This window comes from Carex rostrata, chromosome 2 (genome assembly GCF_964058835.1).
Source record: "Carex rostrata chromosome 2, lpCarRost1.2, whole genome shotgun sequence".
Taxonomy (NCBI): domain Eukaryota; kingdom Viridiplantae; phylum Streptophyta; class Magnoliopsida; order Poales; family Cyperaceae; genus Carex; species Carex rostrata.
In genome coordinates this window covers 1,756,752-1,779,142 of record NC_135919.1, presented here as the reverse complement: position 1 = coordinate 1,779,142, position 22,391 = coordinate 1,756,752, and the positions used below count along the sequence as shown (strand labels likewise).

The 22,391-nt window shown below is 36.8% G+C and overlaps 2 protein-coding genes and 1 pseudogene across 3 annotated transcripts; 2 read left to right on the top strand and 1 right to left on the bottom strand.

Annotated features, from left to right (window-relative positions):
- The first annotated feature begins 233 nt into the window (after positions 1-233).
- On the top strand, positions 234-4,068 carry LOC144568198 (uncharacterized). The gene is made up of 2 exons (XM_078318474.1): positions 234-3,154; positions 3,531-4,068. The coding sequence occupies exons 1-2, from the start codon at positions 331-333 to the stop codon at positions 3,890-3,892; spliced, it is 3,186 nt and encodes a 1,061-aa protein (XP_078174600.1). The 5' UTR covers positions 234-330; the 3' UTR covers positions 3,893-4,068.
- Positions 4,069-4,266: 198 nt separating this feature from the next.
- Positions 4,267-6,375, top strand: LOC144550631 (threonine--tRNA ligase, chloroplastic/mitochondrial 2 pseudogene; annotated as a pseudogene). The gene is made up of 3 exons (XR_013510526.1): positions 4,267-4,293; positions 4,826-5,207; positions 5,449-6,375. The product of XR_013510526.1 is annotated as a threonine--tRNA ligase, chloroplastic/mitochondrial 2 pseudogene (transcript).
- A 193-nt stretch (positions 6,376-6,568) lies between these two features.
- On the bottom strand, positions 6,569-8,318 carry LOC144568311 (1-aminocyclopropane-1-carboxylate oxidase homolog 1-like). Its single transcript, XM_078318619.1, has 3 exons — positions 7,993-8,318; positions 7,347-7,910; positions 6,569-6,994 (listed from the first exon to the last, which is right to left on the bottom strand). Exons 1-3 carry the CDS (start codon positions 8,245-8,247, stop codon positions 6,740-6,742), a joined length of 1,074 nt encoding a protein of 357 aa, XP_078174745.1. The 5' UTR covers positions 8,248-8,318; the 3' UTR covers positions 6,569-6,739.
- Positions 8,319-22,391: the final 14,073 nt, after the last annotated feature.

Genomic DNA, 22,391 nt, shown 5'->3' with positions numbered 1-22,391 from the left:
ATATATTGAGATGATGAGGTTCTTTCCAGCTTAGAGATGAGGACCTGAGGTGCTAGTCATCTCCAACCTAATCTTCAAGGTTAGAAAATAAAGTACTTCGCAGGAGCCACAAGTCTAATCCAGTCAGTTTCTACTTACCATTCCAAAGTAAAAGGACAAATAAAATTCTAACAGTCATACAAGACAGAATAACAGTTAGCACTAGAAGTCTAGAACAACTCATGAGAGAATCTCTTGTGGTCAGCTTCTTTCTAACCATACATCTCCCTTTAACTATAAGAAGAGCAGCACTCTGTGAGAGAGAAATCAATTGTTCTCATCACACAAATCATGGAACGTTGTTATACCATGCTCACTATTCACCTCCTCTTAAGCTTATCCTCATTGACTCTCGCTGCCACAGTAGCAACTGGTAAAACTGATCTATCCGCACTTCTCTCCTTCAAGTCGCAAATATATGATGATCCATTTGGAGTCTTCTCCTCTTGGAATGAGTCACTGCACCACTGCCAATGGCAAGGGATATTGTGTGGCCGACACCATCCTAATAGAGTGACTGCTCTCGTTCTCGACTCCAAACAATTGTCAGGTTATATTTCTCCATCCCTTGCAAACCTCACGTTCCTTCAAAGGATGAGTCTCTCTGATAACCAGCTGAGAGGAAGCATCCCGGTAGAGATGGGATACTTGGGTAGGCTACGTTTTGTCAACTTGAGTGTGAATTTTCTCGATGGTAACATTCCATCTAACTTAGCGCAATGCAAAAAACTTAAAAGTATCAATCTTGGGAATAACTACCTCACAGGAGGCATACCGTTGGAATTCGGCCTCATCCCACAGCTCCAAAGATTAACACTGCATGACAATAATCTCACAGGATCAATTCCTTCCACCTTAGGAAACCTAACCAAACTATCATTTCTCCATCTTTACAAAAATAGCATTAGTGGTCACATCCCCCCTGGCTTGGGCAACCTTACTAACTTACTGGAACTTCGGCTTTTCTATAATAAATTATATGGTTCCATCCCACATTCCTTGGGTAATCTTCAAAGTTTAATAGCAATGGAACTTTCTGAAAATATGTTAAGTGGATTCATCCCTAATGAACTAGGGAAGCTTCAAAACCTCCAGTATATTGGAATTTATCAAAACAACATTTCGGGTGAAATACCACACTCCCTTTACAACTTATCAAAATTGTATGCTTTGCAACTTCCTAATAATCAGCTTCATGGAACTTTACCTTTCGATATGTGCAATGCTTTACCAAACTTGCTTTTTCTAAGCCTGTTTTCCAATCTACTCCAAGGACAGATCCCACCATCCATATCCAATTGTTCTGCTCTTACTATGGTTTCATTAGATTTTAATTACTTCAGGGGCGTAATACCATCTAGCTTTGGAGCCTTACAAAATCTTCAAAAAATTTCTCTTCAATCTAATCAAATGGAGGTTAAGAGACCACATGATTGGAGTTTCATGGATGCTTTGACCAATTGTACTTTGTTAGAACATATAGATCTCGGAGACAACCAACTACAAGGAGTGTTACCTAGTTCTATAGCAAACCTTTCTAGTCTTCTTCTACTCATACTGTATAATAACCCAATTTCAGGAAGCATACCAGCAACTCTCGGAAAACTCAATAACTTAATCTTGCTTGACCTAAGCAGAATGTTTCTCAGTGGCACCATTCCGGTAGAAATTGGAAATCTTAACAAATTGGGAATATTAGATCTAGAGAATAACATGATTTCAGGTCAAATCCCATCAACTTTTGGCAATCTCACCCAAATGACCAAGCTACTTATAGATAATAATGCATTAGAAGGGAGTATACCCCCAGAATTAAGTAGCATGAAATTCTTAGAACTCCTCAATATTTCAAATAATAAGTTGGTAGGTGAAATTCCCAAAGAAATCATGGTTCTTTCTTCTCTTTCTGTCAGTTTGGACTTGACGCACAATTATCTAACTGGCATGTTGCCACCAGAAATTGGTAACTTGAAAAACCTACAATCAATTCGTCTCTCAAATAACAAGTTACATGGAGAGATTCCTAGCACAATTGAAGGATGCCAGGAACTTGAAGCCCTTTATCTTGATAGCAATATGTTCCAAGGAACAATTCCAACCAGGTTAAGCAAACTAAGAGGACTGCAAACCCTTGATATCTCTAACAACTCGCTCTCTGGTCAAGTCCCTGAATTCCTGGGTACAATGAATTTGCAATATTTAAATATTTCCTTCAATAATTTCGAGGGGGGATTACCAAAAATAGGCATTTTCAAGAACGCCACTAGTGTAGATGTAAGAGGAAATCCAAAGCTTTGTGGTGGAGTGCCTCAAATGCATTTGTCACCATGCATGATCTCACAACCTTCAACAAAAAAACATCACTCTCGAAGAAACATGGTGCTCATAAGTTCTGTTGTAGGTTCTTTTATTTGCATAACCGCAGTCATTTGCTTGTTAGTGATTTATTATACTAGAAACAACCCTCGAAACAATCCACAATCTGATACATCTTTAAAATATGGGTTAAAGCCCGTTTCATACAATAACCTTCTTAGGGCTACTGAAAATTTCTCTTCAAAGAATCAAATTGGAAGAGGTACATTTGGAGCAGTCTACAAAGCCGTTATGAGCTTCGAGAATGTAACAACCGTTGCGGTGAAGGTGCTAAACCTTGAGACACACAGTGCTTCCAAAAGTTTCTTCTCTGAATGTGAGGCATTAAAAAATGCGAGACACCGAAACCTTATAAAAGTGTTGAGTTTGTGCTCTAGCATAGACCACCAAGGTAATGATTTCAAGGCTTTGGTTTTTGAGTTCATGCCAAATGGTAGCTTGGAAACATGGTTGCATCCAAATGCATGTATAGATCGGACATTCAGAAACCTCAGCTTCCTCCAGAGGTTGAACATCGCATTTGATGTGGCGGCAGCTGTAGATTATCTTCATTACCATTTACCTGCACCAATTGTGCATTGTGATCTCAAACCTAGCAATGTACTTTTGGATGACGACATGACGGCACATGTGAGTGATTTTGGATTAGCAAGGTTTTTGGTTCGACCCGATACCATGCCTTCTCAATCAATGTCGAGCACAGGTGGAATCAAAGGTTCTATTGGCTACATTCCTCCAGGTATAGCAGATCTTTTTATTTGAGAAGTACTTTTTTTTAATATGTCCCTGCAACAAAATTATTCACCGACTTAATTTGTTAAGGTCCAAAGAAACAATTGGCCAAGTTTGTTCCAATAGCTAGCGAGGCTAAAGGGCAAAGCATTTGTTGCCTCATTTATACTCATGATTGAGACTTTTACTATCTATGCAGACTTCTTTAATTTACTGCTTTGGGCTAGATAATTTGAAAAATAATACACAAATATATGCATGATCATATGAGCCCAAATTTGAAAAACTAGGTGAACTATACATATGTCAATAAGTAGAGTCACGGTTAACTATGCTTTAGTACTAAATTTAGGATTGTAACTATATAACTTTTCATTGCCTAGAGTATGGGATGGGTGGTCGGCCGTCGGTAGAAGGAGATATCTATAGCTATGGTGTTCTTCTGCTTGAAATATTCACTGGAGTAAGTCCCACAGACGAGAGAATCAGAGATGGTTTGAGCCTTCAGAAGCATGTTGAGATGGCTTTCCCTGACCACGTCATGGACATAGTTGACCCCAAATTATTCTCTGAAACTGATGGAGAACACAATCTGTATGCACCTGAAAATATCTATAGTTGTTTGGTTTCAGTGATTAAATGCGGGCTTCTGTGCTCCAAAGAGTCGCCAAAAGAGCGCATTTCTATGAAAGATGTTACCAAGGAGTTGAACTCAGCACGAACAAAGGTGCTCATCAGGCCGTAGATACAGAGAAAAAAGGATCAAAGGATCAAAAGAGAAGAATAAGAAGGGCTCCGCTAAATATGTATTATGTGTAAAATTTGGATAGGAGTTGTGGTTATTTATGTTGTTGTAGTATATATTTTGTAATAATGATATTATTTCTTTCTATTAATAAATTAGGTGGGACCAAGTGTTTCGATTGAAAGACTTTTGATATGCACTCAATTAAATAAGAATACTGTAATGAGTAAATTGGATTAATTCTGCATATTTATATATTGGAGTATTTTCTTGTTCTTCTGAAGGAGTTAATGCATGGTAAACATCTAATGTTAACAATCTCATCAGAGTTTTCATACACGTAATGTTAATGTTAATTGGATATATCCAGAATAATGACAGAACATTTAAACCTCTGTATGGTAAAAAAAGATCAGAGAGCAAGAAGTTGAATATTAGTATAAAATTGAACTTAGGTCAACAGTTCATTGATCGATTCCTCATCCAAACATGTTGTTAGAACTGCACATTAGTTAATTTCTGGTTTAATTCTCTTTCCATCACCGGTATCAGTTAAAACTTAAAATAATTATATTCGTTTTTTTTTTTGTAAGCCTTGTCATGAACCCTCTGTGTTCTGGTACGTACAGTTTCATAGTTGGAAGGGGCTTGAGTATACAGATGATGATCAATTTTGGGTATTAATCTTGGGGTTTAGAAGCGGATCTAAGGCTTAGCCAAAGGTGGTTAAGCCACCTCTATGATTTTTAAATTTTAATTATGTGTATATAAATTTAATTAAATTTTATTGTTTTATTATTTTATTTGGTTTATATAAATTTTTGATGTTGTTTCTACAAAAAATGGGGCTTTGGAAGTGGTCACATTAATCAGTACCAGCTTTTTACCTGCTGATGCATACAAGTTTCTCACCATTTACAACATAATTTCCAGGAAGATGCAGGAGGTGGGTTGGTGTTCTGGCACCTAAAGGGTGCAATCATAAGACACATAATTGAATACTCCTGGAAAAAAAAAATTCACCTACAACATGGCTATGATCTCCTCTACACACCAAATGTCACGAAGGCTGAGCTCTGGAAAATAAGCGGCCATATTGACTTCTACCGAGAGAACATGTATGACCATATTGATGTGGAGAATTGAGTTGTACGAGATCCGCCCCATGAATTGCCCATACAACATCCTTCTTTTCAAGAGGAAATTGCATTCTTACAAAGACTTCCCAATTAGGGTTGCTGAGCTTGGAACTGTTTACCGGTATGAGCTGTCTGGAAGTCTGCATGGTCTCTTTCGTGTCAGAGGATTTACTCAGGTACTAGACCAGTTGTACCAATATTTTCTGTCATCATATATTCACAAATGTTCTTACCATATATAATCACAACCAGCAGTTTATACTGTATGTTTTCTTGCTCAAGCGTGCACACATGCATCTGTGTTTGTGTGTCTGAGAGAGAGAGAGGGAAGTTGATAACTCAGTTTGCACATGGTCCTTGGCAAATGCATTTAGAATTGAACAACATGATTTATATATCTTAGTTCCTATATTTCAGGATGATGCACACATATTTTCCTTAGAAGACCAGATAAAGGGGGAGATCAGGGGTTTCCCTTATCTGACTGAAGAAACACTGCGCCCATTCAGATTTGACAGGTATGAGATGAACCTCTCAACCTGACCAGAGAAATCAGTCAGCAGTGATGACATATGGGAGAAGGCAACGGTTGCCTTGAGAGAAGCATTGAATGATAAGGGATGGAGTTACAAAATTGATGATGGAGGAGGTGCCTTTTACAACCCCAAAATTGATTCGAAAATTGAGGATGCACTTGGTAAGAAATGGAAGTGTTCTACTGTGCAGGTAATTGGTTGAATTTGTAATGTTATTTTGCAGCAGATTCCCTCACAAGTTACCTACTGGTTTCTTTTCTCTAAGAATTCTTTTCTTGACATTGAGGATATGGCTAAAATATACATAACCTAATTATTCTTGATTTTACCAACGAACCATCCAGCAGAAACAGGTACAAGCATAATGCTATGGCTGCAGGTATAAAGGATACTTTTTAATACCTGATCAAGTAAACAGGTCAGTGGACTGATAGTAATGGTGCAAGGCCTCACTGGTACGATGTACAAATGTTACAGCCTTGGTTTTCAGAAAATGAGTGTCATTGATTGCTTCAAGCAAAACAAACCAAGAGTCAAAATTACCAAATGCACTTTGCAAAAAAAAAGGTCAAAATTACCTTTGTATTGAATTTGTCATATTGCAGGTCAATTTTAATCTGCCAGAGAGGTTTGATATAACTTATATGGATTCAAATGGAGAAAAAAAGACAAGCAATCATGATCCACCGAGCAGTTTTGAGCATTATGCTTGTACCTGTTAACATCTGGTTGTAGTACTGGAGAGTAATCTGCGATGTTTTTCTGCCAACCCAGCACTCCGATGACTGATCTGATCCACACGGATCTTAGAGCGGATCCAAAAGTTTTTCAGAGCAAGTTTGTTTGGAGCACAAAATAAGAATAAATTGGGTCCCTTTAGTTAATGGGCTTAGCTTTGTGAAAGAACAACATTGATTGACAAGTACACAGCACCACCTAAAATAGACACCACAAATTAAGACAACTCGGCCAGCAAATACTACTCATTAATTAGCCACATCTGCTACAAAAGAGAAAAGACTCATTTGCATATTGCTTCAATTGAGCTCATGTACAGTATATCACACATTTCATTGCAATCTGAAATAATACTTTTATCAAGTATATGATTTCTTACACCATTTCCTTTACTATATATATTTTGATAACACACATAACAATCTTTGGAGAATTTACAATCTGAAGTAATCCAATGAAGACCGACCATCAAGGCCTTTGCTGCGGTAGTACAAAATGAAATCTTTGACTGTAGTTTCTTTGTACAGTGGTGGGCTAACCTCTGTTATTAACTCCTTTATGGGGCCATATAACCTATTACAATTTGTGTTTAAGTGAGTGGTAAAGAAGCATGCCACAGAGACTCTGGGTCCAATACTGTTAGCAAGCACTCTATGCTCCACACTTTTCAACTTGTCATTTGATATCAACTGCAATTTGAAAAAAAAAAAAAAAAGAAGTTAGTATTTAGTGTTGTATAAACAAGCTGGCTGTCATATTAGTCGGGGGCGAAGTCAGGATTTTCGTCAGAGGCAGGCTGTCATATTAATCCTAATTACCAATCTGAATTCAAAGAATTTATTCTATTTTAAATCTAAATTTAACAGATGACAAAATTCAGAAATTTCAGAGGGGGGTAAAAATATTTCAGGGGCATAGTTGGTCCGGGCCTATCCATCCCCATAAAATTTCAAAATTTCAATATCCAGAGGGGGCAGTTGACCCCCTAGCTCCACTTGGATACGCCCCTGATATTAGTATTGAAAAAATAAATGGGTATACCTGCAAAAGATCACCGACATTGATTACTAAGGCTCCGTGCACAGGAGGCACATCAATCCAGTGGTTCTGATACAGGACTTGTAATCCGCCGATGCTATCCTGTAGAAGCACAGTGAGGAAATCGGGGTCGGAGTGCTTGGTTGTACCGACTGTCAGGTGGGGCTCGGGACAAGGTGGGTAGTAGTGCGTAAGCACATTCAACCCTTTGTTGCATTCTCTCTCTGTTAGATAACTTGGTTTCAGGCCAAGTGCCTCTGATAGTAACTCAAATAGTATGATGCCAAGTCTCTTGATGTACTCTGTGTACTTAAAAGTTATATCTCTGCACACAGCAGGCAACTCTTCTGGTATGGGTGGTTCAGGAGCCATGGTGATTAACAAGGTATCACGCCAGTTGGCAGCTGGTGACTGGTACAAATCAAAATTGCTATTGTAAATCACTTTCTTGCTTGAATAATCCCTAGTGTAGTATTTCTTCTTAACCTCCACCTCTTCCTCATTGAACAGCTTAACCCCTTCAAGCATTTCATCAAGAACCTCCAATGGGATTCCATGGTTTACAACCTGAATTGAAACAGTAATTTTAATTTTCTTCCAAATTTATTTCAATTCTAAAATTTCTAACCAACATTGTCTAATTTTGTACCTGAAAAAAACCAAAGGTCTGTGAGGCATTTTTAACCTTTTCCACCAATTGTTCTCTAAGTGCAGCATCAGAGTCGGCTCCACTGAGATCAATCACTGGAATTTCAATCGGTAACGATACCAGTTCACCTTGTTCATGTGGCTGGATGAAAAATGGAGGGATTTTTGTGATTCCAGCATCGACTAAACCCTTCACGCCTGATTTGGTTTCGTCAAAGGTTTTGAGTTCCCTAATTCGGTCATAGGCCGTTGTCATTTTGCTTTGGAATAATAGAAGTAGAGTATGAGATTGTGTGGGTGATTGTGTGTATATTAGAAATATAATGTTAGAATTTGAGAATAAAAAATATACACTTATGTGTAGCTTCTCGCTGTGCCACGTTTCCACACTGATGACCAGTAGTATTAGTAGCTTCTCACTGATGCCTAGTGGGTTCAAAAATCCGTTGACTATTATTATTATCATCTTTTTTTTATTTGTTTGGGAAGGCAAGCAAGGCCTCTATTTTCTATTTTCTTTTGGAGCAGAATAAAATCATTTCCAGAGGAGAACTAACTACAAATTGCCAAATTTGATAACACAAACTAGCTTAAATGATAAATAATAAATCTACAATTTAAACAACCCCACCTCATCATCACCATATAGCAAGAGACGAGTAGCTTATTCGTACCAAATTTAATATGGTATGTTGAATAAATTGTAAGCAATTTCAAAAAATTATAATCAAATCAAACTTAAATTCTGGATCCGTTATGCATACTTAGATGACCTTTCTATTAAGTTTTTACAATCTCATGATGACTTAATAAAATTATATAATTAAGAGTAGCCAACTTCATAAAATTATAAATTGATTATTAAAAAAATACACTTACCAACCACCGTCAAGCTTTAAAAAAAAATTAATTTTTTTTTTGTTAAATTAATATCAAATGTCTCAAAAAATCACATAAATTTTTGTAATCTTTAAGAATGAACATGAATCTTGGTGTAAACTTGTGGTGTAGATTCATTTGCTAAGACGAACTCGTAACTAGATCTCAAACAATACAAAACATATCATCATAATTAATGACATAAAATATTAATTAAATAATTTAAAACATTCATAATGCCTCGTATAAAAATTTAAAATTATCTTAATCACATGTTACAAAACTCTTTCTAAAACTACAACCCACAAACAAAGAGAACTGTTCAAAAGCAAAAACATACTCCTCTATTTATTTTTCTTTTGTTCTTCCAGGACAGAGATCGAACATATGTATTCGCCTTTAGAGAGAGTGAGAGACTTATTTTCTTCTGACTTGGGAGTTTCGGATCTGCGTGCCGATAGCCCGATACCGACTTAATTGGGTCCGGATCTAAAGTAACTCAAATTTTGAGTTTTGGATGGGGACCGTCTGATTCAAATCCGTCGCTGAAAAATTGTGCACTTTACTTCAGTATAGATTGCCGTGAATTCGAATCCAACGGACCCAATCCAAACCACCCCAATTGAGTTACGGATCTGAATACTTCATTTGCATGAAACCAAGGAAGATACTATCAGACAAAAATAAAATAAAAAACAAAAGTGGCATAGTTGTCCGTTTTAATGAGAATGAAGCATAACATATACAAACTAGATAAGAAATATTAGAATCTTAAAATAGCAACATCTAGCTAGTATCATAAAATCATATGATCTTTTAGATAGATGGTCAGACAGTAGATACCTAAATTATTATCAATTTTTTAAAATTATAGTAGACAAAACCAAACATACACGGCCATTTTTATTGATAACAAAAAAAAAAAGGTATTTACCAAAATAATCCCAAAATCAGAAATTTTCGAAAAATAACCAAACCGTCAGGAATACTGGCGGTCCAGTTCCATACCAGACCGCCAGGAACCTGGGCGGTCCACTAGGGACCAGACCGCCAGGATCCCTGGCGGTCCAGTATAGATTAATGCTTCCCCCTGATCCGTCCCCCCTCTGTCTCTGTTTAGCCCGCACCACAGACCCAAAAAAAAAAAAACCCACCGACGCACGCCAGGTCCGCCCAGCGCCGCCGTTGCCCGCCGCCCAGCTCCGCCCATGTGCCTCTCTCTCTCTTATGCCTCTCTCTCTCCCCCTCTCTCTCTCTTTCTGCCTCTCTCCCCCTCTCTCTCTCTATAAGCCATTTTCACTATTTTTGCCCCTCTCTCTCTCATTGTGGTGTCTTTGTGGTGCATTGACCGTGATTTGGTGATTTCGGGAAGGTTTGGAGGCGAAGCGAAGGATCTCGAAACCGACCGCAACCCGCTGACTCGTTGTGTATTCAAGCTCTCTCAGGTAATTATCTAAATCAAAACTCGTTATGAATTGGTTGTTCCGAATTGCTTGTGACCTTGCCGGGTTGTTGATTTTCCCGATTAGGGTTTAGGGTTAGGGTTAATTGGTTAAATTTGTAAATGAATTGTGTTAATTGGTTGGATTTGTAAATTAATCGGTTGAATCTGTAAATTAATTGGTTTAATTCGTAAGATTGTGGTTGGTTGAATTTGTATGGAATTGGGGCTATGACTTTGTTGTTGGGCTATACTTGAATAAAATTAATTGGATATCGGCTTTGGAATTGTAAAATTATGGTCGAATTTGTCGAATTGCTTCAATTTTGGGTTATTAATAAAAATTTAGGGTTAGAGTTTACGGTTAAAATGCTACATACCTGCCCTGCGCCTGTCAGAAACGGAATTGTGATTTATTGATAAAAATTTAAGGTTAGGGTTTAAGGATATAAATTGAGGGTTAAGATGGTTGAATTTCTCGAATTGTTGGTATTGTGGGTTATTAATAAAAAATTAGGGTTAGGGTTTACGGTTAAAAAATTTAGGTTTAGGGTTTATGGTGAAAAACTAAAATTGATAGTTTAGGATTAGGGTTTAAGAACAAAATTGATAATTTTTTAGAGTTTAGGGTTTAAGAACAAAATTACATTTGGAGTTTTAATTGCTTGAAATAATTGCTGAATTGTGAGTTTAGGTTTCAATTGCGAGTTTGGTTTAAAATATTTAGAAATTGTTTAAAATTGCGAATAAATTTAGATTTCTAAATCTGTGATTGATTAATGCGAGTTTGGTTTAAAATATTTAGAAATTGTTTAAAATTGCGAATAAATTTAGATTTCTAAATCTGTGATTGATTAATATTTTTTTTGGTAAATGTAGTATGCCCAGATGGTGGGGAGTACGGCCTGCGCCTGGAGGGGGTCCTGCTGGAGCGGATCCGACTGGAGCGGGCCCGTCGTCTGATAGGGATATGGCTGGAGCTGGAGGAGGATTTGAGCATCCGACTGGAGCGGGTCAGTCGTCTAAGGCCGAGCCTAGTTATCGCTACCACGATCCTGACACCTTCAGTCCTCTTCTGTGGACCCATCATGTTAAGCACCGTGTCTCATTGGCATCTCTTGAGGTACGTGATTATTATGCGTAATGTACATATTACTAAAAAAATAACACGATCTGAGTCTCAGAAATTTATAATAAATACAGGACGATGGCTTACTTACGGTGAGGCACCGCAGGTCTGAGATTCCGTTTGTTCCCCATCCGTTGATGACCCAATGCCTCTTGCAGCTTAGGTTGTATCAGATTGCCATGATGCCACAGAGTAATATCAATCCGTATCTGATGCACGGTCTAGCGGAGAGATGGCGACCTAAGACGCATACATTTCATCTCCCGCCTGGGGAGATGACAGTCACCCTCATTGATGTGAGCGCCTTGTGGGGATTGCCTATCGATGGTGAGCCCATAGGTGGCGTCTCAGACCATCCAGACCTGCAGAGGATGATACCGGAGTTGTTAGGGTGTCATCCGAATTAGCTGCAGAAGAAGTTCAACAAGAAGAAGGGGGAGGAAGATGAGGCCCGGTCTTCTGGTTACTGTATTTCTCTAAAGTCACTCCGGACTCACTTCTTCCAGAATCGCATATTCCCCGAGACAGACGATGATGAGGCGGTCAGGAGGTACCATTACGCTTTTCAATATTGTTAATATTGTTAATCTCTAAAGTCACTCCGGGCTCTCTGCTGATTGTTTATATTGTTAATCTCAATAATTTCAATGTTTTATATTGATTGTTTCATGTTGCAGGTATATTAGGGCTTTTGTGCTAGATCTGTGTGGTGCCGTCATGTTCGTGGACTCTAGCGGTGATGCGGTCCCGATTATGTTTCTCTCTTTGTTGAGGGACCTTGATAAGCCTAAGAGGTGGAACTGGGGTGGAGCCGTTCTCGCCCACTTATACAGATCACTGTGTCACGCTTGCTTGGTAAGTCTGTACTAATTTTGTTGTTACTTTAAAGTTGAAAATTCATACCGAGTTCTTATTTACAGTTAAAATTTCAGGTGAAGAACAAGCAGATTCATGGGCCACTTCTTCTACTCCAGCATTGGTCGTGGTCACATCTGCCCATATGTCGGCCAGATATACCAGATCCACCTCCCCGTTGGAGAGTTCCAGACCCAGACAGATGCCCCGCATATGCTGCTATATGGGGCAGGGATCACGACTACCAAGAGACGGGCAAGGGGGTTTCTTATGTCCGGGGTCAGCTCCAGATGCTCCGATATTGTAACATCGATTGGTTCCCGTATCGTGCATTTTATCGTAGCGGTCTTCTGAGCCGGTTGACATTGGAGCAGAGACCACTCTGGTTTTATCAGGGACCGTTAGTTTGTTACTGGATAGTGGAGTACCATTATCCCGATCGGGTGTCCCGACAGTTCGGCTTGGATGCCTTCATCCCGGAGTACCCGCTGATTGGTCAGGATGAGACGGACAGGTTCCACAAGTAAGTACTGTCGACACAGAAAAAAATATCGTTATCACTTTACGATTGTCATTTTAATTTCGTTGCCTGACTTTCTAATTAATTGTACTTGCAGAACGACTCACTGCAAGCCCAAAGTCGACTGGAGGCAGCGTTTCAGCTTGGAGTACGACTGGGCTGGACATCCGGAGCAGCACTTATGGAGTCCGCCATCTCCTGAGTCATTGCCTGTAGGTCCCGGACGTTTGAGATATGAGGTCTGGTACCAGAGACACGGCATGCCGTCAGTCTACCTTACAGGCCATTACGGCGACACCCTTCGACATAGACTGATGGAGGATTCATCTAGGAGTTTCTTGCCTTGGGGTCCGATCCATGCTCGCGCGGTAAGTACAACTGAAATATACTTTAATTAAAAATTGCAAAATTTTAATTACTTATTGTTGTCATAATCATGATAATATGTTGTGTGCAGATACTGGCAGCTGTGAGAGGAGTTGGACACAGCTTGGTCTGCATGGCGATGGATGCTTGGCGAGCCATAGGATGCCAAATGCTGGAGCACACGGTACCAGTCGTGGAGATGGGCGGTTGGGAAGGCCGTCTCATTGGCATGATGTGCGATGCTGGAGAGAACATCAATTGGCGGGAGGCGGTCAAGACCCATACGCGAAATCCGGATCAGCCACCAGTCCCTATCTACGCCTCCGAGATGCCGCCACCTCCTGCAGGTGATTACAATTTAATATTAAAAGTATGACACACATAATCATTTCATTTTCCTCGAATTCTTGGTTCTAATTAAGTTAACTTTCAATTATGCAGCTGATGACTCAGGTTAGGCATTCCACGAGTGGATTCTGAATACCCAAGGATGGGACACTTACTACAATAAATATGGAGTTCCGGTGGAGATTGGCCCGGTATGTCAGCTTTATATATTTTATAGCAGAGTTTTTTGTATATAGCAGATCTGACCTTATTTAAATTTAGGATGGAGTACCTGCTCGGCAAGACCCTCTCGGTTTTAGCACGAACGACCTTCCCCCGGTGGATACAGATGACGAGGTGACTGCTTCTTGTAGACCACGATACAGAGATACAATGCAGCACGACTATGAGGCTGGTGGGAGTGCATCTCAGACCACAGATGGATTTGTATCTGCATTATTTGGCGCACCGCCTCCTGCCACGTATGCACCTAGCTGGGCCGAGGATCCATGGGAGATGCGTACGCAGACCGCCGATGCCGAGTCAGCCATTCCATTTGATCCTTGGGGAGCCACTACAAGTACGCCGCACATGTATACACAGGGCCCGGGGGAGGTTGGCCTCACTGGTGATGAGAGTCAGGGTGGAGAGGAGGACTTAGGAGATGTGAGTCCTCACTCCCAGCAGATACCGAGGCGTGTGCAGCCGGACAGGGAGCTCAAAGGCAAAGCAGCTGCTAGGTTCAGTCCCGCAGGGAAGAAGCATAAGAAATGATTGCAGTTTTTTTATGATGTATTTTGAAATGATTGCAGTTTTTTTATGATGTATTTTGGACTATAGCATTATTATGATTGCAGTTTTATTTTATATTTCATGTTGGTTTTTATGTTTTTTCTACTTTACATCGAAACGGTCTTCTGAAATTACAACGTGTCTATTTCGTCAAATTATAACTAATCAAGTGTTAAAACTAAGCAATTCCATCGAAACGGTCTTATACCTGTAGCAATCGCCTCAAAATTGCCCAAAATTATCCAAAATTGAAATGGTCCGTTATTTTTGGAAAATCAAATCAAACTAACAAATCAAATCAAAATGAAATATAACAATGAATACATGTAGCAATCGCCTCAAAATCGCCTAAAATCGCTTTAAAATCGCCAAAATCGCCAAAATCGCTATAGCGGCGCTATTTGAGAATAGCGATGTTTTTTCAGCCGGCACGCTATGACGTGATAAACGCTATATCAAATGTTTTATTTTTTGGCAAATACCCTAAGCAAAAAAAATTAGATCTCTAAAAAAAAAAAAAAAAAAAAGCGGACCGCCCAGAACTCTGGCGGTCGGGTCCCTATCAAACCGCCCATGTCCTTGGCGGTCCGCTATAGAAGTGGACCGCCAGCATGCCTGGCGGTTTGGTTATATTTGAAAAAACTCAGATTTTGTGGTTATTTTGGTAAATACCTTATTTTTTTGGGTTATTAATAAAAATGGCCGAAACATACATAGTATCAAATTTTACTAATTATTTGTTTTCAGCATCTTTCCAAACAAATAGCATAACCAAATTGATTCCCAAATAGTTCTCAAATAGTTGACGATTTTTACAAACTTAGAGGAGGGTTCAAATGCCTCCATTTTTTATGTCTCTACCATGCCTTCATTTTTAAAAACATTAATAACTCAAAATTTAAAACTTAAAAGTCAAAATAAAATCGTTAAATATGATCTATATCATTTTATCTATGCATGTATAAAAAATTATAACATTTCAAAAAAAATTTGGTTGTCATCAAGAACTTGTAAAAAACACATTAATGTGGATAATTTCTAAACGTTAATTTTTCAACGTATTTATTCACATTTAAACAACGAAATGTGATAATTTTTTATGACATGTAGAGAAAATAACATAGATCACATCTAACGCTTTTATTTTTATTTTTAAGTTTTAAATTTTGAGTTATTAAAGTTTTTAAAAATGAAGGTATTGTGGAAGCACAAAAAATGGAGGCATTTGAACCCTCCTCTTTTAAAAATTATTATCAAATTATAACTGAATTATTCGCATAAATTATTTTCTTCCTTGAAGCTTCAGAATTTTGATATATTTATGTGCACTATAAAAGAACAAACTATTTTCAAATTATATGTATTGTATCCAAATCACGGATCTTACTGCTTTTCAATTATTTTTACTGGATTTCTCATTTATCACTATGGTAACATGTATAATATTGAAAGAAAATATATATTGCTAGCAAGAGAAATACTAACAAATACACAAATATTGTAGGTTTTAATTACATTAATGATGCAATTACTAGTGAAGAAAACTATAAAATTACATGGCAGAATAACATTGTAGGTTTTGGTTACATTACTAAAATTAAATTGAAAATATTGACATAGTAAGTCAATAATGTAGATATATTGACAATTGAACCTAAGATCAAACTTATTTAATTAGATTTAATATTTTTCATAATAAATTTTGTTGGTTACAAAACTTAAACCGTATCTTGTCCAAAATTCCACACCCGAATATATATATATCATATTATCAAAACATTAGTTATTAATTATGTCATAGTGTTAAATTGTTTATCAAAATATATGTGTATATGCAGTTTAATAAATCATTTATATGAATATGCAATTTAATAAATTAATTTAAGAACATAGAGTACATTTATTATGGTTTAGAGATTAAACGGTCGGATACGGATAATTACAGGTAATTAAAAAATTTACTGTATCCTTATCCGTTATAATTTTTCGGACACAAATACGAACGAATAGTCTCAAAATTTACTATAATTTAAGTAATTTTTCAAATTCGGATTCGGAGGAAATCGAATAATATCCGATCCGCTTAATTACATCCCATACTTTGTTACCATTTGTGTCCTTACGAGGTTTCTATCGGCCAAAAATAATATAAAAAACAGAGTACCTCTCCTGCACGTACCCCATATTTTGCACCCTAATAAGCGTACGCTTTATGTATCTCATTAGCACAAATTATCTCTTCACCAGTTTTTGAATAAAAAATTTATAGTTTTATTTGAGATGAAAATAGATATACCAAAATATATCTAGGAATTAGCAATTGATTGAATTTGCATTTTTTTTTTCAAACAAAAGTGAGAGTCATCCGTTTTAATGAGAATGAAACATAATATATATAAATTAAATAAGAAATATTAGAATCTTAAAATAGCAACGTATAATATCATAAAATCATCCGATCTTTTAGATAGATGGTCAGTAAATACATAAATGTATATTTTTTTTAAAGTTGTACTAGACAAAACCAGATGTCCATAGTATCAAATTTCACTAATTATTTGTTTGCAAGTACAAGTGAAGAAAACTATAAAATTATATGACAGTATAACATTGTAGGTTTGATTACATAATTAAAATTAAATTAAAAATATTGAGATATTAAATTACATGACGGAATAACATGGTAGGTTTTGGTTACATTATTAAAACTAAATAAAAAATGTTGACATAGTTAATCAATAATGTGATGTTTTTACAGTTTTACGTATATAACCTGCTGGGTCGATTATGGGTACGTTATATTAAAAAGAATGTGTACGACTCTATCCACCTCCGCTTTGTCAATTAAACCTAAACAAACATCTTTTTTTAATTATTTTTGCTACACGACAATTGAAGCTAGGTCAAACCTCATTGGAATTAAGAATCACTTGTCCCAAATCTAACAAGTTCAAGAGCCTATTTAAGGTGCGAGGTAGAGTAGTTGTCTCCATCTTGATGTTGATTAGAAATGAATTTAAAAAGGAATGAGACGAGCAAATGTTGATTAGAAGAATCACACCAAATTTGGAGCAATTAAAAAAGAATATGTAAGTCCACGAGCCGAGACGATGAGCATTTTTTTTTTTAAAAGGTCAAAGACAAGATGAGCAATTAATTAAACTAAACAAACACCCTTTCTATTTAAGCCGCCTGGCCTCCTCCCAAATCTACAAGTTCTCAACACACAGACTCCACAAAAATGATGAACTCTGGGATGAAATTTGTTCTTTTTCTCATATTACAAATTGTAGCTTTCTTTCTAAATTATCCATACAATCATACTTTCACCCTTTCAAACACACAATCAGAGCCCGCGCCTGAACAGACGGAATACAATAGCCCTCGTTACACCACAAAATGTCCCATTAAAACATGTCATTGTCTTGAGCCCAAAGTATCTGCCGACCTGCTCTGCAAGCTCGTAAGTGTCACTTTGATTGAAGACTTAAAGGAAGTCTATTGTAAGTCGAAAACCGACAAACAATGCACGGTTGCATTTGATATGGCAAGGAGGATATGTGCTGGTTTAAGTGGCAAATATGATGGGGGTGACATTCTTCTTCATAAAATTCTAGAGATTATTTTCGATTATTATACCAATATCGAAAATTCAAATGATGAACAACAACCTACTTAATTGATGTCAAAAGAAATTAGTAAATTGCTTATTGTTGTGCTTGTAGTATTTTTCTTGTGTTATATATGTTAATTTCTTTTAGTACCATCATGATGTCTAATCTATTTGATATAATAACACTTTCTTATATTTGCTAATTGTTATCTGATATAGTTTGTCTTTTCTCACACCTGAATTCCTTAAATTTTTCAATATTGCCATCAATTAAAATATGTCCAGAATTACGAATTTTTCAATATTGCGACGAATGAATATATATAAGTCCAACTATTGATGAAGGCAACCAGAACGAAATCAATGAAAATTTATCCCTATATTTCATTACAAGTGCAAATTATACATTTTAATATTACATATATCTTCAGTATAATATAACCTTAATTTAATCCAGATAATTTTCTGGGATCTTAAGAACTAATAAGAAGGAAAAAAGTTTCTTACTCTTTCGATGAATTATTTTTAAAAAAATTGAAATATATAAACTGATTTTTTTTTTAAAAACAAGCACCTCGCTAATTGAATTTCGGAAAAAAAAATATAATTTCTCCACCTAGGATACCGAGATTTTTATATTTACCCAAAAAACAATATTTTTTTATTAAAAATAACCACGATTTGGCTAAAATTTAAAAAATACCCAACCCGCGGAAAAAATTCGCAGGCCGGGATTTTTTATTCCCCCCGTGGAAAAAATCCGCGGCCCGGAAATTTTAATATTTTTTTTTTTTTGGAGATTATGCTTTTGAGCCCAACTTTGCAACTCTGGTTAACATAGCAAACCATCTTCAAAAATCATGAAAATTGACCGACATGCAGTCTTGACATCGTAAAACAAGACTGTGAACTTTCACACAAAATCTCAAAACAGATCACGAGATATCATCTCTCAAAAATTGCCCGAACTGCTGAAGGAGTGCTTCTGAGCCCAACTTTGCACCTCTGGTTAACATACCAAAGCATCTTCCAAAATCATGAAAATTGACCGACATGTAGTATTGACATCATAGAACAAGTCTGTGAAGTTTTATTTAAAATCTCTGAACAGATCGTGAGATATCATATCTCAAAAATTGCCCGAACTGCTGAAAAAATGTTTCTGAGCCAAACTTTGCACCTCTGGTTAACATAGCAAAGCATCTTCAAAAATCATGAAAATTGACCGACATCCAGTCTTGTTCTACGGTGTCAAGACTGCATGTCGGTCAATTTTCATCATTTTTGAAGATGTTTTGCTATGTTAACAAGAGGTGCAAAGTTGGGCTTAGAAGCACTCCTTCAGCAGTTCGAGCAATTTTTGAGAGATGATATATCGCGATCTGTTTTGAGATTTTGTGTGAAACTTCACAGTCATGTTCTACGATATCAAGACTATATGTCGGTCAATTTTCATGATTTTTGAATATGCTTTTGTATGTTAACCAGAGGTGCAAATTTGGGCTCAGAAGCATTTCTTCAGCCGTTCGGGAAATTTTTGAGAGATGATATCTCGCGATCTGTTCAGAGATTTTAAATAAAACTTTACAGACTTGTTCTACGATGTCAAGACTACATGTCGGTCAATTTTCATGATTTTTAAAGATGCTTTGCTATGTTAACCAAATGTGCAAAGTTGGGCTCAGAAGCACTCCTTCAGCAGTTCGAGCAATTTTTGAGATATGATATCTCACGATCTGTTCAGAGATTTTAAATAAAACTTCACAGACTTGTTCTACGATGTCAATACTACATGTCGGTCAATTTTCATGATTTTGGAAGATGCTTTGGTATGTTAACCAGAGGTGCAAAGTTGGGCTCAGAAGCACTCCTTCAGCAGTTCGGGCAATTTTTGAGAGATGATATCTCGTGATCTGTTTTGAGATTTTGTGTGAAACTTCACAGTCTTGTTTTACGATGTCAAGACTGCATGTCGGTCAATTTTCATGATTTTTGAAGATGGTTTGCTATGTTAACCAGAGGTGCAAAGTTGGGCTCAAATGCATAATCTCCAAAAAAAAAAAAATATATTAAAATTTCCGGGCCGCGGATTTTTTCCATGGGGGGAATAAAAAATCCCGGCCCGCGGATTTTTTCCGCGGGTTGAGTATTTTTAAAATTTTTGTCAAATCGTGGTTATTTTTAATAAAAAATATTATTTTTTGGGTAAATATAAAAATCTCGGGCCAACTTTTGAAAAGTCTATAATTTTTCTACTGTGCCGCTTAGTCTGCGAAAATCACAATTTTATATTTGTGAGCCCGGTCCAGAACTATTATAGACTTCTTCTCCAGTATGTCCCGCGCATCCTCTCCCTTTTCCTTCGCTAATCGGATCGAGTCGAAATCGCTTAAAAATCGCCTGTTCTTTTTCTCCTTAGCTGTTGGCATGAGTGTGAGTGTGGGCAGACGAGAGAAAACCATTATTTATAGAGATTTTAAACTTGACTGCTTCACAATAGTGTGTTCATTGGGTCCAATCTAGTCGGTTTTGGACCAAACCGAATTATTTTAGATCAAACGGTTCGGTTTTTTTATTTAATGGTTTGGTTTCTCCGTTTGCTTTTTACAACCGAATTATAATTTCAGTTAGGTTCGGTTTGAAAATTTTCAAAACCGAAATAACTGAACCGACCAAACTTTTATATATTATGAATTTGGTCCAGACCGTCCCGGTTTATTTCTTAATCAATTGCTTAAAATACTTCAATTTATTTCTTAATATTTTGATTTATTTCTTAATACCCCGGTTTATTATAAATCAATTGCTTTAAATAAAAAATTAATATATTTTTCGGTTTGAAATTTGAACCGAACATACCGAAATAAAACTTTGATTCAGTTCGTTCAGTTGCAATGCTAAATCAGTTCGTTTCGATTCGGTTCTATTTTTTAAACCGAATTATAACTTTAGTTTGTTAACCGAACCGAACCAATGAACACCTCACCCCACAATGGGGCAGTTAGGGCTTTTACAAAATATTTAAAACGCGAAAGTATATTTGTTATTTTTTTCAGAGTATTTTTAAAATGTCTTTGGTCGTTTTTTAGGTTTTTTTTGGCTATGCAGTCACATGAGTTTTTCGAATATATTTCGTGTTAACTTGAAATTTCACATGTTGTGAACAATCAAGTATTGTATATAGATCTAACAATGTTTTGGATTAGGGTCCAAAGATTAAATATATAAACTAATGCAAGGTTTGGATTTTGATAATTGCAGAGATACTTTACATGTCATGAAAATAGTAAGATATTAGTTTTGTGATGGGGTCTGATGTAGGGCAGACTCAGAATTTTTGTCAGGGAGGGATAGGAATCAAATTTAAATATCTTATCGGGTTCAAATCCATTAGCTTATTGGGTCGATTCAATGTCTTAAAATCAATTTTTTTTTTAATTTACAAAAATGAGATTTGGATTTATTGAAAATAAAATCCATAATAATGTTCTACGTGTTAAACCGAGAATTTTGATATGAAGAACGCGAAAAACCTCCAAACAATTGATTTTATATGGATTTTACAAGATTTAATGCACATTTGGGTGCAATTTGAGTGTGTTAGATAGCAATCCGACCAGTGGGGCCCACTGTCATAGAGTCACCATTTGAATTAATTTGAACTCCTCATTTAATGTGAGCCCTTCATTTTGGGTACACTCACACCACATAGACCAAAACATGAAAAACATGAAAAAGTCATGGGCTCACCATAGACCAAGCCTATCCAAAAATTAAAATATAACAAGAAGAATTCTATTGGGTCAATGACATGTGGGATCCTTTGTAAGATTTTTCTCCCTTCTTTATTATATGAAAATTGGCCTAAAAAGATGTTTTTTAGAACTATAAAATTCAAGAGAAAGAGTGGCTTATTCTCACAAGCAATCAAGAGAAAGAACTTGACCCGTTTTTCTCTAGAGAGGAACAATCTAATTTTCAGGAGGGGGCAAAACCAAAATCAACCTATTATAAGCAAAATCAATAAAATATTCTCTCAACGTACGTCCAACCAGCAAACTGCATATATGAGATAACTACCGCAATACCCCTTAATTAATCTTCATCTATATAACCTTCTTTGCTTGGCTTCACACACTACAATAAAATCTATCATACTATTATAAACAAAATCAATAAAATATTATTCACATTTCCCCTCTCTCAACGTACGCCCAACTAGCAAACTGCAGATATGAGATAACTACTGCAGTACCCCTAGCTTCACACATGCACTACAATAAAATATATCATATTATTATAAGCAAAATCAATAAAATATTATTTACATTTCCCCTCTCTACGCCCAACCAGCAAACTGCAGATATGAGATAACTAGTGTTTGGTAAACGGGCCGGGCCGGGCGGTCCGGACAAAACCCGGGCACGGGCACGGGTAGCCACGGTCATGGGCGTCACGGGCACACGGGCAAAACGGGC

Bases quoted from the DNA above. Each gene is read 5' to 3' on its own strand.
- LOC144568198 (XM_078318474.1), top strand. From the start codon at position 331: ATGGAACGTTGTTATACCATGCTCACTATTCACCTCCTCTTAAGCTTA. The intron at 3,155-3,530 runs GTATAGCAGATC...TTCATTGCCTAG, and splicing joins TATTGGCTACATTCCTCCAG to AGTATGGGATGGGTGGTCGG.
- LOC144568311 (XM_078318619.1), bottom strand. From the start codon at position 8,247: ATGACAACGGCCTATGACCGAATTAGGGAACTCAAAACCTTTGACGAA. The intron at 7,911-7,992 runs GTACAAAATTAG...GTTTCAATTCAG, and splicing joins AGACCTTTGGTTTTTTTCAG to GTTGTAAACCATGGAATCCC. The intron at 6,995-7,346 runs GTATACCCATTT...TTCAAATTGCAG, and splicing joins ATGTCGGTGATCTTTTGCAG to TTGATATCAAATGACAAGTT.